Below are 20,373 nucleotides of genomic sequence, written 5' to 3'. Positions count from 1 at the left end.
CGTAATTACTTCCCTTTATTTACAAAAAGTAGACCATACAACTCTTGCAATGTGCAATTAGAAGTTAGACCTACCATATTCCACCTTCCAGTCTTTCGTTGATGATTTCTGGCTCCCCAAAAGTATGACCTATAACAAAAAAAGTTTTTTGAGTAAGATGTAGATCTAATATTTTAATTTATTATTATTTGATAATTGTTATAATTTGATACTTTATAATATTTAATTAGAATCATGACGTTAGAGATTGTATGTATGTATAATGACAACGGAATATGGTCCAACTATTTTTTCATAAGCTGCTTAGCTCTTTGAGTCTATAGCTGCCATTTTGTAATTATTCTATACATAAACGTAGGGTGGGTTAAGAATACAATGATCCATGACGTAGAGCAGTAGGCCCTACACACTTTAAGATGCACTAAATTAAATCAACATCCGGTCTTGTCATGTACTTTACCTCCACTACACTGTCACACCGCTAGGCTAAACAACGTCATAGTCGCGAGTTTTTACATAATTTATTCGGATACTTACTAGGTTGTCTACCTTGACATCATTTTATTACCACCCCTTAGTTAGGCCTACCCCATAAAAAAAAGAAAATGTTTCCGAAACAGCATTACACCCTTTAAAAAAAATTAAAATAATTTAAAAGCTCGGTCGTTCAAGATTGCGATTACAAAATTTACCTATTTACCTTATGCATATTAAACAGCCCTTTTTTTTATTGCACACTTGATGGTTATCATAACGTATATGATAATTTTATCCCCCTCCCCCCCACCACCCAGTTTATTTAAATTTCCAGCACTTCATCCAATCATCATTGAGTGGTCATGTGAGTGATCATGTGACCGAATGTATGAGTTGAGCTGCAATAACCGGCATTTCTGCCTCCACGTGTGATTTTTAAAAAGATTAACGTATTTACTAAATTGACATTTTATTTAAAAATTATTCCTCTTTCCTATTCCATAAGCCCAGTTTCTTCCCCTTGTTGGACCCATTTAATGAGTTGTCTTTTTATACACAAACAAGACATTGCCAAGCGGGCGTTGTTTTAATTACCCCCCTTTGAAGATATTTTTAAAGAAGTAGTGTTTTGAAAACTAGTTCTGCCAATGACAACAAGATATTTTTAAAATTAAATCCGCAACCTTCGTGCCACTAAGCTGGTAAAATATTTTAGCAGACGACAAAAACGGACAAAGTTATTTTAAAGTCCTTGACGACGACGCAGGATTTCTCTTGACCTTAAAATTTTTGTTTTGTTTTGGTAAAGTATAGCAAACCGTTCACACGGAATTTTACCAACCAGTTTGTTATGGTAACATTGTAATCTAAAAATAGATCAAATCATACAAGGCTGTTCAAAACGCCAGAAATTAAGTAGATATTGTCACCCTTTAATTCCACGCATATATCAACAGAATAATTTTAAAACGTTCCTTTGTTTTCTATGTTAATGAAGCCCATTAGCATAATGGAGCAGCCAGTAGATAGCAATATATAAGGGTTTTAGCCATGTACATATTATAATGTAGTGCGGCTCAGGGCTAGGGGAGTGAGGGGCTGTTGACTGATAGAATTTTAAATTACTCTCAATAGAGCTATGGAACAAAACCTGGCGATTTGACACCTAATGGATTGGGGGGGGGGGGGGGGGGGGGGATGAGTGTTTTATAAATTGAACTCTCTAAAAAAGAACTATTTTCATTTTAAAAGAAACAACTGTGAAATTGTAAATACGCAGCTTGAAAATGAAGCAATAGTTTATTGGAATGTAAATATATCAACATGAATTCTTCGAGTGCTAGAGCTGTTTCAGGTCCTGACTTCTCTATACTCCCCAGTGGATTGTAATAAACGTAAGCAGATCTTAGTGTATAACAAGGCTATAGCTTGCAGAGCTAAACAAATTAACCTGAGCTAAGTACCCTACTTGTAGGCTGAGGTAACTACCGTATATAGACTACTGAGGTAACTACCATATAGACACTGCTGAGGTAACTACCGTATAGAGACTGCTGAGGTAACTACCGTATATAGACTACTGAGGTAACTACCATAATAGACACTGCTGAGGTAACTACCATATAGACACTGCTGAGGTAACTACCATATACAAACTGCTGAGGTAACTACCGTATATAGACTACTGAGGTACTACCATAATAGACACTGCTGGGGTAACTACCATATAGACACTGCTGAGGTAACTACCATATAGACACTGCTCAGGTAACTACCATATAGACAATGCTGAGGTAACTACCATATACACACTGTTGAGGAAACAAATTAACCTGAGCTAACGAATCTGTAGGCAAAAGTAGCCTACTAGTATGCTAAGGTAACTACCATATAAAGACCGCTGAAGTAACTACCATATAGACACTGTTGAGGTAACTACCATATAGAGACTCCTGAGGTAACTACCATATAGAGACTACTGAGGTAACTAACCAACCGTCTGACACAGTAAGGTAGCTAACATACATAGATGATTTCAACACCAGATTTAATTGTAAAGATAAACTCACCATCGTTATTTGAGCTCATCACTACTAATGGGATTCACCAATAGACCACGACACGTTGTATAATTCACCGACAGCCCAACTTATGCTGGCTGTATAATTCACCGACAGCCCAACTTATGCTGTATAATTCACCGACAGCTCAACTTATGCTGTATAATTCACCGACTGCCCAATTTATGCTGCATAATTCACCGACAGAACATAGCGTGATTCACCAACACATCAACATACCCACTGTGCTACACGTAGCCCCATAACACACGTGTGATATCAGGCCTCTCTTTAGGCCGCCTAGTTCTAATTATAGTATCATATAGACCGCCATGCTATTTTTAATAGTCTTGTATTTCTTAACATTACCTCCACGATCAGAGAATGACGAAAGGAGACCTACAAAGGAAGGCGGGGGGAGAGAGGTGTGTTTTCGTGGGCGTAATCAAACATTTTTTTAAAAAGGCGGCGAGCGTTTCAAGTCCACGGGTTTTCTTACCGGAGGGACAGGCAGGGTAAGTTTTGAAATCCCCCCCCCCCACACCTTGGAAACGCCTATGTTAACAACATAGTATAAGCTTGTATTTTTTTGGTAACTGTTCAACATTCTTCAACTCTATAAACCAGCCTAGAGCGTACCAAATCTATGTCCCCATTTCAAACGTACACAACAAACTCAACAAATAGCTTTTCAATTTACCGTTGAAAAAAAATAATTGAAGAACGTTCTGGGTGGATGATCAAAGAAAAGGGGCGGCACCGGGTGGATTGGAGATAAAAATAAAAGAACAGTTATGGCCCCTATTGACCCAATTTTTAAAATGAACGCAAGCCCCAACCTACAGTATAGCCGCTGTTTTTTTTTTTTTAATTTTTTTAAATAAAAGAATTAGGTGTCACGCTTTGTTGGACGCAGTCATTAAATTCAAATGTTTTATCTGGCTCTGCTGCAATCAGATTCTTTTCAAAGTTCATTTATTAAGTAATTATGTTCTTATTGATTTAAAAAAAAAAGCCCCTGCTAAGGCTGGGATCAAACAAGGTACACCACCGATACAGGGGACTCGCAACAAAGGTTTAAGGTTATCCCTCACTGGTTCTAGATGATTATTTGAATAATATTTTTATGATTATTTGAATGAAGTCCCGTTTGTAATAATATTGTGAATGAAGTTTAATATTTTATGATTATTTCAATAAAATCCAATTGTTAATTATATTTTTTTACAATAAAGTCCCATTTTTCTTTTTAAAAAATTGAGATGTCATACATGATATGTTTAGGTAGCTCATCCTATTAGGAGATACACGTGTCTTCCAAAACTTGCTATATATAATCGGGAAATTTAGTACTGCTGGTATATGTAAAATACTACAAAAGTACTTTAAAACCCAAACACCACTGGTGTACCTAAAACACTACACTGTTACCCAAAACACAAAATTACATATAACACAACAATGGTACCTATAACACCATCAACCTAACTGGTATACCAACACAGCAGCAGCATATTACGTTTAAAAAAAATCTAAACCACGAATGTACCTACGCCAACAAGACCATCTTTCTAGCAGGAAGAACAAGCACACATAAACGTACGTCCAACATATGTCGCCTAGGTTCAATGAGATCGATGATTAGTTATATTTTCTCGATTAACTCTTTGTTTTAAAAGGGCATTAAAACATTCAAGGCTAAGGACTCGGGTAAACAAAGCTTAGAATTTCGAATTAAAAAAAAAAATAATGAAGTTTTGCTATAGCTTCTATCGTGACTGTAAGTGTTTGTTACTATGTATAGATTATGTGACTCTAACATATCGTACCTGTTAGTGTATGTTACTATGTATATATTATGTGACTCTAACATATCGTGCCTGTAAGTGTATGTTACGATGTATATATTATGTGACTCTAACATATCGTGCCTGTAAGTGTATGTTACGATGTATATATTATGTGACTCTAACATATCGTGCCTGTAAGTGTATGTTGCTATGTATATATTATGTGACTCTAACATATCGTGCATGTAAGTGTATGTTACTATGTATATATTATGTGACTCTAACATATCGTGCCTGTAAGTGTATGTTGCTATGTATAGATTATGTGACTCTAACATATCGTGCATGTAAGTGTATGTTACTATGTATATATTATGTGACTCTAACATATCGTGCCTGTAAGTGTATGTTACTATGTATATATTATGTGACTCTAACATATCGTGCCTGTAAGTGTATGTTGCTATGTATATATTATGTGACTCTAACATATCGTGCCTGTAAGTGTATGTTACTATGTATAGATTATGTGACTCTAACATATCGTGCATGTAAGTGTATGTTACTATGTATATATTATGTGACTCTAACATATCGTGCATGTAAGTGTATGTTACTATGTATATATTATGTTACTCTAACATACTGACCATCGTTGACCAGTCTGGTGAGGATCTTGGCCATCTGCTGGCACTGTCTGACGCCATACTCCACGGAACCATCTTCTTCCAGGGCCAGGTCTAGGCACCAAGGTCAAGGAACTTACATCAAGATAGCATCATAAAAACAAGAAGTCTGTTGATATATCAGGTCTGTGGCAGGTTAGACAATAATTTTTACTGTGTAAAAACAGGAGGTGTTTTAGTGGCGCCATGTCATATTTATGAGGGTTACTTACATTATTAAAGAAGGGTGTATATGGGTTGATAGTTAGGTGTGGGAATAGCAAGTCTTGACGCTTATGTCGATAATTTAAATAGGATGCCCAGATAAATAGAAGAAACCCGTTATATTTATTATGTCATATTTATGAGAGTTACTTACATTATTAAAGAAGGGTGTATATGGGTTGATAGGTATGGGAATAGCAAGTCTTGACGCTTATGTCGATAATTTAAATAGGATGCCCAGATAAATAGAAGAAACCCGTTATATTTATTATGTCATATTTATGAGAGTTACTTACATTATTAAAGATGGGTGTATATGGGTTGATAGTTAAATGTAGGAATAGCAAGTCTTGACGCTACAATATAGTATGTATGTCCTATGTCGATAATTTAAATAGGATGCCCAGATAAATAGAAGAAACCCGTTACTATTCACACATACATGTGATATATTATACCATTTAAATACTTGGCTGTTAAACTCATATATGCTCATAAGATTTAAAAAGGCATCTCATGTGATCAAAGTGTAAATATTATAACAGGTCTGAACAGGAAAGAAGGAATGTGCTGGTGTGCACGTGTGTTGGTGAGTACTGACGTGAACGTCTATTAGGGATCCACATTTACCCCAGCTGTTGCACAAAGCACATCAGTCGGGGTGAGATTTGTCGACATGTGGGGTTGGGGAGGGTGGAGGGGGGTTGGTGGCACAGGGTACATTCGTGTGTTGGGTGTGGTGGTGGAACGTGTACTGGTGTGGTTGTGGGGGGGGGGGGGGGGCATGAACACATGATACATTCTTATGTGTGTGTGTGTGTGGAGGGAGGGTGATGACACGTGTAATGGTGACATTCGTTGGGTTAGACAGATTGGTCGATACAATAAGGCGGGGGGGGGGGGGGGTGGAACATAGTAGGATATCGGTGAATTGGGGGTGGGGGTGAGACACGTGGTATTGGTCAGGGGGTGGGTGGAAAATATAGAGGGTATGTTGTGGGTAGGGAACAATGTAGAGAATATATTAGTGGGGGGAGGGGGAGGGAGAGCAACAGGACAACACGTGAACAAGGTAGGTAACTGGTGAGTGAGGAAGGGGATGGTGGTAGTTTGAACAATGGGGGGGGGGGTAGACAAATCAATATAAGCCTGTGACATATGTGTTTAAGCTGTATGAGATAGGGGGGGGGGCAAGATGGGTGGGGACAAGATGGGTGGGGGGAGCAAGATGAGTGAGGGGGAGGGGGAGGGACAAAATAAGTGGGGACAAGATGAGGTAGCCGAAACAATGGAGAAAACTAAGTAGATTATAACGTTTGGAAAACACAAATGAGGGAGATGACCCTAAAATTGTGTTTAAGACAATCTGAGACTTGTAAACAACAATTGTGTTGACAACTAACGGGGAAAACAACGAACAGAATATAAAAGACAAACAAGGATGGTAATGGAGAAATCTCCGGTAGTTGGTCTTCAATCAAGTTAGATGTCACGTGATTTTTTTTACCGATTAGAGAGATTATGGGATGAACAGCTGGATAGGGAGGAGGGCTACGGGGGGAGCTAACGGGATAGAGATGGGGCGCCAAGACGATGGGGTTTGGTGTATGTGTGAGTGCGTGCGTGTGTCTGCAGGGATAATAATCGATTCAGGGGGTGGGGAGGGGGGGGGGGGATTAGGCGAGCTGGTTAGCTTAAAGCAGGATAGCGATGTGGTTGATGGTGTGGTTGATGGTGTGGTTGGTGATGTGGTTGATGGTGTGGTTCGTGATGTTGTTGGTGGTGTGGTTGATGGTATGGTCGGTGATGTGGTTGATGATGTGGTTGATGGTATGGATGGTGGTGTGGTTGATGGTGTGGTTGGTGATGTGGTTGGTGGGGGTGTTGGTGATATGGTCTGTGGTGTGGTTGGTGGGGGTGATATGGTCTGTGGTGTGGTTGGTGGGGGTGATATGGTCGGTGGTGTGGTAGTTGGTTATGGTGGTTGATGGTGTGGTTGAGGGGCTTTTGTTGCCGCGGTGTGATGAAAGGGCCCTTACTAATTTTAAAAAGCATGACAAATACAGAACAGAGAGTAAAAACAATGGGTTAAGAGAACATTGCGTTTAAAAAAATCAAATGCCTAGCGGTCATCAAGATTTAATATATTTAATTACTCTTCTAAAATTAACACAGCAATTTAATCAAACACAAGCTCTGAAATCAATAAAAAACTATCTTTGAAATATTTTCATTTCAGTAACAAAAAAAAAAGAAAAAAGAAAACTAATAATGTTTGGGCAAAGAAAAGTTGAACGATATGAAACTATTGTAGATGAGACCAGTCTTAGAAATGCTCGTGCACTGTTGGTCATCATGAAACGAGGAGGAATCGATGCGACCAGGCAGAAATGCCAAGCTGGTCTCCACAAATACCACGGACAACCACGGCTTCGGTTTAATTTGGTTTCAGCGTGCAACATTTGTGACACGGATTATTCCGCTGGCCAGATTTTCGTTTGTGTTATTACTTTTTGCAAGAGACGTCAATATCAGGGAGCTGTCGCCCAAACTGGCTACTTACAGATGGCCAGATTTTTAATGATTGAGACGCGTCTTGCGCAGGGAGATAACTGAGGGCATCAGTTGTATAACATACAAGGGAAGCAACTTTTCTTTTTGAGTATTTTTTTAGGGTTTCCTAAAAGAATATTAAAAAAAAAAACAACAACTGAAAATGATAATTGAAGATAGATCATGCATATTCTTTAAAACTGAAATAGATCCGATGGAAATTCGATAACTTTTCAAAGCATTGACACATAATTTGTTGTAATTAACTTGGCACGATATTCGATTATTTAGTGCAATGATTTCACGCAGGTCAGCGTCAATGATTATACAGTGAATATAATAACACATACCCCCTATTATACACACAACCACACATAAAACATCCACACTACAGGATCATCCACAATACATCCACCATACGAACACCGTAACGCGTGAGCGACAAACACAACATATTAAACCCACATACATACAAACACGCACTTCTGTTAAATAGGACACACTTTGTGCTGTGGGGAATTTTAAGTGCACGTTTTCATCTTGTTGGTTAGTGAGGGGGGGGGGATGGAGGTGTGTGTGTGGTGGCTCGCGCCACTGGCACTTAACTAGAACCAGTTTGTCAGGTAGTAGGTATTTTACAGGTGCTAACATTTTCACACACTAAGTTGCGGTGACATACCTAGTCAACCACTCACTAAAGCATTTTAACTTTTTAAAACATTCACTCAAATATTTTTTAAAACTTTTTAAAACATTCACTATAATATTTTTTTTGAACTTTTTAAAACATTCACTCAAATATTTTAACTTTTCAAATGTTTGTGGTCAAGCTGTAAAGCTCTCAACTGTACCCGGACGGTTCAAATCCTAAATGCTACGTCCCGTCTGGTCAGATATATTGATTCAATTGTCCACAAAACAAGCTCATATACTTGAAATTCGTCTACTCTACTTCACCTGCGCCACAGGTGCATCGATCTCAATGTTACAGTTGTCAAGTGGCCTAAACTTAAGTCACAATAAAGAGATTCTCATGTCTTTACCAGACGTAAACACGACACCCCCCCCCCCCCCGTCCCTTCAAAGGACCTGTCATCGTTTGCTTGTGATCGGGGTATGTCAAACCATTTCCTACATACACAAAAAGAAAATCTCAGACATTCGAACATTTTCTTCAGAGGGCCGAGTCGTTGACACACTGTACACACAAGACAAAGGGGAAACCAGTGAAGCGTGACCCACGCCGGCAGTCCACGGCTGAATGAATGCGGCGAGACAAAAGATTTCGGGCCGGGTATCAGAAACGGTTAATTGCGACAGTCAACTATTCACTTTTGCTTTTTTATCGCCGTGCGAGGATTGAAAACTGGTTTTGTATCGACCGACTGGGATTAGCGTAACACGGGTTAGGGTTAATGAAGTCGGGTTAATAAATCGAGACGATCAATGTCTGTCAAGACTTTTTAAGACGGTGAAATGGAGGCTTTGGTCAAATTCTGAGAAGACTTTTAAGTAGAGCTAAATGGAAACTTTGTAATGTCCGTCACAGCGAGATCAGAATTTAATTCAGCGTCTGTTTAAGCCTACATTTGATCACTAGCGATGGTCAGCTCTTCGCGTATCTCGTGGGTTCGAATCCCGTCTTTAGGAGACGACAAACAAAGTTGACACTGTGATCGTCAGGTAACCATGAAGTCTGCTAGTCCCAGATCAAATCAAATCCAGTCTGTGCCAGTCGTGAATATGGTACTAAATCTACTTTACCTAACTATTAAATTACTCTATCAACTATTCTCTACCAATGATTGCTGTAAGTCTATTTATTTAAAAAAAAACAACTACTGCACTTAATCCCTAACTTAAAAAAAAGATTAAGTGAATATATTCCAGATATACTTAACATAACCAGATGATACTAAAAATAACATTTTCGAACATGAACTAATTTGTCAATAGCCAGTGAAGCGAAACCAAACCAATTCGATCGTGTGTAAACGTATTTCTTGGGATCAATGATGCGGAACTAAAACATAACGACATTTGTAAACGTTCAACACCTGCCCCACCTGTATCAGCCTAGTATTGATCAGGTCACCCAGCTCTCTGGGTTCGATCACAGACCCAGTGCAAACCGATTCTGTTCGTAGGATTTCACCGGCAACGGGAGAAAATCCTGGCCACAGGATGAGCTAGTTGCAGGAGATAAGTCAGCACAGTGAAGTCGCTAAAATATTCTCGCGAAAGATAATTCACAGCATAGTCTGGGTTCCCAGAAAGAACCGCAACGGAAAAAAGCGCAACGGAAAAAAGCGCAAATCAAAAAGCGCAACGGAAATAAGCGCACACGGAAAAAAGCGCAAAGAGAAAAAAGCGCACACAGAAAAAAGCGCAAAGAGAAAAAAGCGCAAACGGAAAAAAGCGCAAAGAGAAAAAAGCGCACACAGAAAAAAGCGCAAACAGAAAAAAGCGCAAACGGAAAAAAGCGCAAAGAGAAAAAAGCGCACACGGAAAAAAGCGCAAAGAGAAAAAAGCGCAAACAGAAAAAAGCGCAAAGAGAAAAAAGCGCACACAGAAAAAAGCGCAAACAGAAAAAAGCGCAAACGGAAAAAAGCGCAAAGTGAAAAAAGCGCAAACGGAAAAAAGCGCAAACAGAAAAAAGCGCAAACGGAAAAAAGCGCAAACGGAAAAAAGCGCAAACGGAAAAAAGCGCAAACAGAAAAAAGCGCAAACGGAAAAAAGCGCAAACAGAAAAAAGCGCACACAGAAAAAAGCGCAAACAGAAAAAAGCGCAAACGGAAAAAAGCGCAAACGGAAAAAAGCGCACACAGAAAAAAGCGCAAACGGAAAAAAGCGCAAACAGAAACAGAAAAATGCGCAACCAGAAAAAAACACAACGAAAAATGTGCAAAAGAGAAATTTAGCACAAAGACCATATGGACTAGATGACACATTTATACATGACTGTTAGGGCTGCTGTGAGAGTGTCGTGTTTGATCACGTGATCTACTACCATTTAAAGCGTACCACTACCATCTGCATTCCCATCACCACGATACAGGCGATAATCACTTTACACAATGCCTATTATTTTCTTGGTCAATAATTATTCAACTACTATTCTCGTATAAATATAAAACTATCGACATTACACGAAGTATCTTTCACATTCTTCCTAGTCCGAACTACCTAGCTTGCATACTATAACAACCCGTTCCTATGGCAAAATGTCACTCTCTTTCATCCGCGTCATCAAACATGCATTCGTCATATCTCTCGTAACAACATTCATTCGCACCAAAATAACAATTTTGTATTTAATATTTTTTCACATCATGACGCACCTACCTACCTACCTACTACCCACCTACCCACCTACCTACCTACCTACCTACCTAACTACCCACCTACCCACTTACCCACCTACCCACCTACCCGCCTACATACTTACCAAACTACCCACCAAAAAAGTATCGGCGAAGTTCGTAAGTTTCGTAAACTGTACTAGACATCATTTTTTTAATGAAAATTCATTGACATATGTTACATATATGTTACATTTTGCGACAACCTTAATTAGTGCGTTGGGCTTGTATGAAAACTCACTTCGAACTAACTCAATTACATGCTATTTATTTTAACATTACACGGTAAGCGTCACCCAACTGTTGTGATGTGAGGTGAGGACAGGTTCGACAATAAACCAACACGAAAGTACGAAAGAGACATAGATTGCCTATTAGAGAATGGACCCCTTAACTTTCCTAACCCCACCATTTATTATACCCTACCTAACCTCTAAATTTACTGCGCTAAATGTCACTTCCCTCCCAATCGTTCCTATTCTACAGAATTGTGTATACTATTAATTATTTACATTCTTTAATCTCAATATATCTAAAATAGACTTTTGTTTGAAGGGTAATGAAAACATGTAAACAAAAGGGACGCTACTCTAAATCTATGCGAATACTTATATGCAGTGGCGTAGGCGGGGGGGGGGGGGGGTTTATGGGGGGTCATAACCCCCCCCCCAATAGACCCCTCGGTATATATATAGTTCGAAGTGAGTTTTCATACAAGCCCAACGCACTAATTAAGGTTGTCGCAAAATGTAACATATATGTAACATATGTCAATGATGTCAATGAATTTTCATTAAAAAAATGATGTCTAGTACAGTTTACGAAACTTAGGAACTTCGCCGATACTTTTTTGGTGGGTAGTTTGGTAAGTATGTAGGCGGGTAGGTGGGTAGGTGGGTAAGTGGGTAGGTGGGTAGTTAGGTAGGTAGGTAGGTGGGTGGGTAGGTGGGTAGTAGGTAGGTAGGTAGGTGCGTCATGATGTGAAAAAATATTAAATACAAAATTGTTATTTTGGTGCGAATGAATGTTGTTACGAGAGATATGATGAATGCATGTTTGATGACGCGGATGAAAGAGAGTGAAGTTTTGCCATAGGAACGGGTTGTTATAGTATGCAAGCTAGGTAGTTCGGACTAGGGAGAATGTGAAAGATACTTCGTGTAATGTCGATAGTTTTATGTTTATACGAGAATAGTAGTTGAATAATTATTGACCAAGAAAATAATAGGCATTGTGTAAAGTGATTATCGCCTGTATCGTGGTGATGGGAATGCAGATGGTAGTGGTACGCTTTAAATGGTAGTAGATCACGTGATCAAACACGACACTCTCACAGCAGCCCTAACAGTCATGTATAAATGTGACATCTAGTCCATATGGTCTTTGTGCTAAATTTCTCTTTTGCACATTTTTCGTTGTGTTTTTTCTGGTTGCGCATTTTTCTGTTTCTGTTTGCGCTTTTTTCCGTTTGCGCTTTTTTCTGTGTGCGCTTTTTTCCGTTTGCGCTTTTTTCCGTTTGCGCTTTTTTCTGTTTGCGCTTTTTTCTGTGTGCGCTTTTTTCTGTTTGCGCTTTTTTCCGTTTGCGCTTTTTTCTGTTTGCGCTTTTTTCCGTTTGCGCTTTTTTCCGTTTGCGCTTTTTTCCGTGTGCGCTTTTTTCTGTTTGCGCTTTTTTCCGTTTGCGCTTTTTTCTCTTTGCGCTTTTTTCCGTTTGCGCTTTTTTCTGTTTGCGCTTTTTTCTGTGTGCGCTTTTTTCTCTTTGAGCTTTTTTCTGTTTGCGCTTTTTTCTCTTTGCGCTTTTTTCCGTGTGCGCTTTTTTCTCTTTGCGCTTTTTTCCGTTTGCGCTTTTTTCTGTTTGCGCTTTTTTCTGTGTGCGCTTTTTTCTCTTTGCGCTTTTTTCCGTTTGCGCTTTTTTCTCTTTGCGCTTTTTTCTGTGTGCGCTTTTTTCTCTTTGCGCTTTTTTCCGTTTGCGCTTATTTCCGTTGCGCTTTTTGATTTGCGCTTTTTTCCGTTGCGCTTTTTTCCGTTGCGGTTCTTTCCGGCCACCCATAGTCTGGTAGACGGTTCTTAAAATGACATAGGTAAAACTTGGGTCAAATTCTTAAACGGGCACAAAAACTTACAAAGGTTTAAGATATATATATATATATATATATATATATATATATATATATATATATATATATATATACATATACATATAATCATTGCGTTTATGTTTAAAGGTCTAAGTATATAAGTAACGTTAAATGCCCTAGGCTCCGCCCACTCTCTCATCCATACCATATATGGCCCTGTTTGTCGATCACCCCAAATCTACAGAAACAAGAGTGTCAAACTTTCTTCCCATCACCCCCCCCCCCCTCCCCCAGTCACCTGCTTACATACATGGGAACCTACATCCCCTACACCACGACCGAATGATGAAAACGTTGAGCAGGGAGGTATCGGCTAGTCTTGGCGAACTAGAAAAAAAAAACACGAGACCGACTAAATATTGACATGAGGGGGAAGGGGGGGGGGGGGCGAGCAAACTTGTCATGGCGTGAAGACATTCTCGATGGCCAGAAAGGTGAAAGTTGGCCACTCTGGGGGGAACGTTGGCCCGTTCACGGTAGGCCGGACTTGAACCAGGCAAACAGACAATGACGTGCAAGGACAACAAGTTGACCCCGGACAACAAGTTGACCTGGAACGCTTTGAACTGGAAGGTTCAGTCACTTGCACTTGTCCAAATGGCAGTAGACGTCAGCAAATACGGGGGGGGGGGGGGGGGGGGGGGTGGAGAATTTGGGATGCGCGGAATATTAATTAGAAGAAAAACGGTGACGAGGTTTTGAGATGTGGTGGTAGGCAGTAAGGTTTCGATGTAAGAAGATGCGGCTAGGGTGGTGTTTACACACGTTCTAATGTAAGGAAATGAGTTTACGGATGTGGTGGTAGGCAGCTGTGTTTTATTGTCAGATTGCGAGACACATTGAAAGGCTAAAGATGAAAGCAAAGTTAGTGACAGGTACGGACACAAAAGGGCTTTTATGAGATAGAAACTGATTATTTAAACTATCGATGGGGATGGGGAGTGTATGTGTGTGTGTGTGGGGGGGGGGGGGGAAGTATCTAAACACATACATTGAACTAATCCAGGCTATTGGTAACTGGTCACGTGATTTTAAATGTCCATATAAGATCAATAAATGTACATCACATCAGCCTTCACATCACCGAGACATCAGTCAAAATGATCTAGCCCCCCACCACCCTAAACCCACATTCCCCCCCCCCCCCCCCACCCTAAACCTGCATGCCCAGGTCGTCCATCACACCAATGTCGTATCCCTGCCCCAGGCCGGCCATTAGAAGATGATCACATATGAAATCTTAAGACCTGTCTACGTCATCACCTGATCTGATCGATGGGCGGGTTATTTATAGACACCGGGGGGGGGGGGGGGGAATGTGGCTGGGAGACCCGTTAGGATACATGATGTACATAGACGTGTGTACATAGACATGTGCGTGTATATAGACATGTGTGTGTACATAGACATGTGAGTGTACATAGACATGTATGTGTACATAGACATGCGTGTGTACATAGACATGCGTGTGTATATAGACATGTGTGTGTACATAGACATGTGCGTGTACATAGACATGTGTGTGTACATAGACATGTGTGTGTACATGGACATGTGAGTGTACATAGACATGTATGTGTACATAGACATGCGTGTGTACATAGACATGCGTGTGTATATAGACATGTGTGTGTACATAGACATGTGCGTGTATATAGACATGTGTGTGTACATAGACATGCGTGTGTACATAGACATGCGTGTGTATATAGACATGTGTGTGTACATAGACATGTGCGTGTATATAGACATGTGTGTGTACATAGACATGTGAGTGTACATAGACATGTATGTGTACATAGACATGCGTGTGTACATAGACATGTGTGTGTACATAGACATGTGAGTGTACATAGACATGTATGTGTACATAGACATGCGTGTGTACATAGACATGCGTGTGTACATAGACATGTGCGTGTATATAGACATGTGTGTGTACATAGACATGGTCGTGTACATAGACATGTGCGTGTACACAGACATGTGCGTACACACATACTGTACAAATAGAAAATCAATTGTTCACAACGTACACATAAACACAGAAAACTTCATACATTTATATGTAAACATTATATGGTACATAATAATTACTCTTCTCAATAGACAGGTTAAAAAATTGAATACGTCTATTTGGACAAAAAACATCTACATTTAGAATAGACAAGATAAAATCTATAGGCATTTCTCTATTTAGGAAATACAATATGAAACCTGTTTCTGCATTTAGACGTGACAACATAAAAAAACTAAACCTGAATTTGGACGGGCAACGAAAAAAAATAAGATCTGTCATCCGGTTTTAGTGTTCATCTATTTTCACACCAAATGTCAGTTATTTTCACACCAAATATCATCTATTTTCACACCAAATGTGCCATGATTTGAGCCAGAGCTTTAAAACCAAGCTTTCCTTATGTCATTGTATGTCATGTCATTTATTACATGTCATGTATGTCATATGTTGAGCCAAAGATGTGAATTTTGTATTGAGATCTAGACCTCTATGTGGCGAAGATTTATTTTTTAACACCTATATCAGTGGGTCTTACAAAATACAGGGGTCATCATCTATACGAGTGGGTCATACAATATACAAGGGGGTCAACATTTATATGAGTGGGCCATACAATATACAGGTGTCATCAGCTATATGAGTGGGTCATACAATATACAGGGGTCATCATCTGTATGAGAGGGTCATACAATATACAAGGGGTCAACATCTATATGAGTGGGTCATACAATATACAGGGGCCATCATCTATACGAGTGGGTCATACAATATACAGGGGTCATCATCTATACGAGTGGGTCATTCAAAATAAAGGGGTCACCTTTGATAGACACCCAAAAAGAATCAAGATATAAACTTATAACAAATCAGCCTCGCATTAAAAGGTGGCGATCAAGTAAATGTCTCCAGATTTTTCGGACGATGTGTGTATGTGTGTGTGGGGGGGGGGGGGGGGAGGTGGGGGTTGTTGAAGAGTTAAGAAAACATCAAACATACATCGATATTGACTAACGGTCAGAAAGTTGATTAGGTTAATAAATCAAGTCTAGACCGTCGGGCTACCGGAGTGACGTAGATGATGGACAGTGAGGGCCATTCAAGAGACGTAGATGGAGTAGGAGATGGGGGCTGTGGCGGTAAGGCGTAATTTAGGGGCCATTACATAAACGTTTAGATAATTCATTTTGTAGGTCAAGGTCCCAGATTGTAGGTCAAGGTAATTTCGGTAGGAAAAACATGTGACCAGAAGAAAGATGACCCTTTACACCTCCCCCGCCCCCAGGGGGAAGGGACGGGGATCACATGACAGATAAGGCACGCTGACATATGACAGTTTGATGAAAGATGGTGGGCAGCCGAGATGAAACAACAAGATCAAGTAGACGTTTTTTTTAAACCGCTACGACTATACATCATGTGCATACAGCGACCCCGGAAACAGTTTACATGCATGTTTATTTTTAGTCATGGATTTATTACAAAAGTGTAAGCATATATTAAAGTAGGGGAGACTAAAAAGTTAACTTACTTTTTCTGAAACAAATTTTGAAAATTGTGTTAAGTTACAAGCACATACACACAAGAATGTAGAATGTATCGTAAAAAGGAGATTTTTTAATGGATCTATATGGGGTTATCTTTTTTTTAAAATTGTTATTTAAATCTTTTTTTTTTTGTGCGAGAATTATAACTTTGTAGAGTAATATATTGCCAGATTTTGAATGTTTAAAGGGCGAGTCCTTATTGTCACAATGAATTGAGGTATATTCTTTCTGACAGCCTTTTATGCAATATATATATCCATATAAAAGCCCTATACTGTTATATGTTCTAGCAATTGGCGTGTATGAGCTCATATAACACTGAGGCAACTAAATTATAACAAGAACGCTAAGCTTTATTTTATTATCTAAGGTTGTTAAACCCCCCTCACCAAATCTAGCACCCCCCCCCCCCCCCCTCAATCACCACCAGGACGAACCCCACCCCCGGGTTTTAATCCGAATTAACCGGTGCAGTAAAAACATTCCAAGTTCCGGGGTCAGGGGCATGTGTTTAAGAGACTTTATTTTCTTTACACGCACAGGGCTAAAAAAACGCATGAAGAATTTTAGACAATTGCGAAGACTGCCCTTCATCTAGAGGGAGAGAACCACACCAACAAAATATTTATTGTTTCCCTTTAAATGTAAAAAACTATAAAAATAGTTTCCCTTTAAATGTAAAAACTATAAAAAACAAAAAGTTAAAAAAAATATTATGCTAATATTTGAAAATTAAAAACTGGGAGCAGGATGTAATGCCGGTAGAGCGTCAAATAAAAAAACAACAAGATCAAAGTGATCAGAAATTTAGGGCGTGTCACCCCGTGCCCCCCCCCCCCCCCCCATACTTTGAGCTGAAAGGATACAATCAATCATCGTCTTCAAGCATGGCATGGGCTCCGTCTTGTAGAACTTCTTGAACTCTTTCCTCAGGTCGAAGAACTTGTAGAAGTAGCTGGACAGGGGGGATGTTCTTCTTGCAGCACTCGTGGTGGATGCACTGGCGCAGGTGGGCTTGACCATCGGTCAGCAGACAGAAGGAGCGGCCCCCGTGCTCGGGGGTGAACGCCCTTGGCGCTGAGAAACCTGTCGAACTGTGGAGAAAACAAACAGATGACGTCACGCTAATCCATTAAAAAAAATCTCACACTAAAAGAAAAGCTCAAAAACATCAAGTTATAAAGACGCCACCAGGAATCGAAATGACGGGAAATATCCCAATGTGAAGGCGGCCAATATCCCAGTTTTTGACGGCGACCAATGATCCCAATGTGACGGCGGCCAATATCCCATTGTGACGGCGGCCAGTTATCCCAATGTGACGGCGGCCAATATACCATTGTCACGGCGGCCAATATCCATTGTCACGGCGGCCAATATCCCATTGTCACGGCGGCCAATATCCCATTGTCACGGCGGCCAATATCCCAATGTGACGGCGGCCAATATCCCCATTGTCACGGCGGCCAATATCCCATTGTCACGGCGGCCAATATCCCATTGTCACTGCGGCCAATATCCCATTGTCACGGCGGCCAATATCCCATTGTCACGGCGGGCCAATATCCCATTGTCACGGCGGCCAATATCCCATTGTCACGGCGGCCAATATCCCAATGTGACGGCGGCCAATATCCCAGTTTGACGGCTGCCCAATATCCCAAAGTGAGAACACCCTAACACAACAAAACCAAACGATTAAAAAAGATCCGTTTTAAAAAATACTACGAAAAGAAATGTTCGACAGGCCAATCGTATATTGCCACAATTCAGCCACCCCAAAACAAAACAGGACACGGAAATCAGAAAACAAATTGTTTGGAGGTGGTTGAACTCGCGCCCTCTTAGAGTAAACAGCAGAGGCAGAGGCACTGGGGGAATGCACTGGGGCGAGGCGCTGGCAGGGTTTCTTTCAGGCATCTCTCAGAAACACGCCCCCCCCCCCCCCCACACACACCGGACGAATATGAAGCATGTCAAACGTAAATAGAAAATATACACTTTAAATATTCCTATTCACTTTCCCTCCATCGAGGCTAAATGTTTGAAAGAAACTCTAAGCTGTGTGTGTGTGAACAGAAGTTACCTGCTATATCGGCCCATTGGACCACAGTTAGGGGGGTTAATGTCCTACCACGACTCACATCCTAGTCAGATACGGACCACCCAAAGTGTTGGTTCAGATATTTTAATGACTAACTTTGTTTTTTGAAACTTCAAACGTTTCTTGAAATGTCCCCACCCCAAGAAAATAGCATAAGGTCATTGTGCACTGCCAACTCTTGTTTAAGTCTGACTGTGGGAGGGGGGATGTGAAATGGTGAGGGTGTGGGAGGAGTGGTGGGGAAGGGATGTGAAGTGGGGGAGGGGGTTTGAAAAAGGAAGGAAGGGTTGTGGTAGGAATTGTGGGGAAGGGATGTGAAGTGGGGGGAGGGGTTGTGGCAAGGGGGTTAGAAAAATCTCCAACGAGTGTCTGTGGTCCCTGTGTTGTTGGTTGTTTGCCAGCCCCACACGCAGAAGGCTGAGGGTTTGTTGACAAACTGGGATGTGTCAGGGTTATTTGCTCTTGTTTGGTGCCAGTCAGTTGTCGCCCATGGCCGACGAGACATGGCGGAGTGACGGGAAATGAAATTTACTTTCCACAAAGGAGGTACAAAAAAAATGTGCTGGCTTAAAATAGCCAACGGATTTATCCCGTTTAGTTATTAACACAATAAAGACAACAATAGGTATTCTTTTTAAACAACAGCCATCATTAAACAGACTTATTTCATAGTGAAGCACTGCTAACCTGGGCATTACAGGTAACCTATGCATCTCGTTAAGCATATCGCTAACCTAAGCCAACAGCTAACCTTTGCATATCGCTTAACCTAAGCCACGACCTAATCCAACCGAATTATAGTGTCAGCTTTACTAAAGAAAAAACATTTCACAATATCGATCCCACCTGAACATATCGATATACTTGACAATGAACAATTGATATTGAACAACAACTACCTGGGGGTTGTCTATAAATGAATTCATGAACCCCCCCCCCCCCCCTCGTCCTTTACAAAACCAAAACCGGTTTTAAAAAATATATATTTTTCGATATTTTCATTTCCAAGAATCAATGGTATATTTCATTATACCCCCCCCCCCCGCAAGTAACCCAATCATAAAAATGCGAAGCTCCCCCCCTTGCCTTCTATGGAACGTGGCTTCAATTGTTGACTTCCGGGTCTCTTAAACGGGACATGTACTAAAATATTTTTAGTGACTCACATTAATAACCGAACACATCTATTGCTAACAGACCAACATCGATATTACATCAATGGCTCAAGTAGCTCAAGAACGTCATAATAAAACTATGTTTAAAAAAAAAATTCAAATTAAAAAATAGGTATAAAAAAAAAAAAAGAAATTTTTTTTTTTTAAAGAATTAAAAAAAAAAAAATTTAAAAAAAAACAAAACAAAAAAACAACAACCTAGAATGGAAACTGAGTTTATTATTTCTCAAGCGAGTCGGATTAAAAAACTGGAATGGAAATTG

General features: G+C 40.2%; 1 protein-coding gene across 1 annotated transcript in view; it reads right to left on the bottom strand.

Moving 5' to 3' along the window:
* LOC131951383 (epithelial splicing regulatory protein 1-like) overlaps positions 1-18,751 on the bottom strand; it is a 33,077-nt gene extending 14,326 nt beyond the window's left edge. Inside the window, 6 exon segments of the mRNA XM_059313774.1 lie at positions 75-129; positions 4,978-5,067; positions 17,698-17,797; positions 17,799-17,891; positions 17,893-17,925; positions 18,704-18,751. Coding sequence (XP_059169757.1) covers positions 75-129; positions 4,978-5,067; positions 17,698-17,797; positions 17,799-17,891; positions 17,893-17,925; positions 18,704-18,751 — 419 coding nt within the window.
* Positions 18,752-20,373: the final 1,622 nt, after the last annotated feature.

This window comes from Physella acuta, unplaced genomic scaffold (assembly GCF_028476545.2).
Source record: "Physella acuta isolate Inbredline_101_S28 unplaced genomic scaffold, ASM2847654v3 ptg000809l, whole genome shotgun sequence".
NCBI lineage: Eukaryota > Metazoa > Mollusca > Gastropoda > Physidae > Physella > Physella acuta.
Note: the sequence above shows the minus strand (reverse complement) of the source record. Positions and strands in the feature narration are given on the sequence as shown.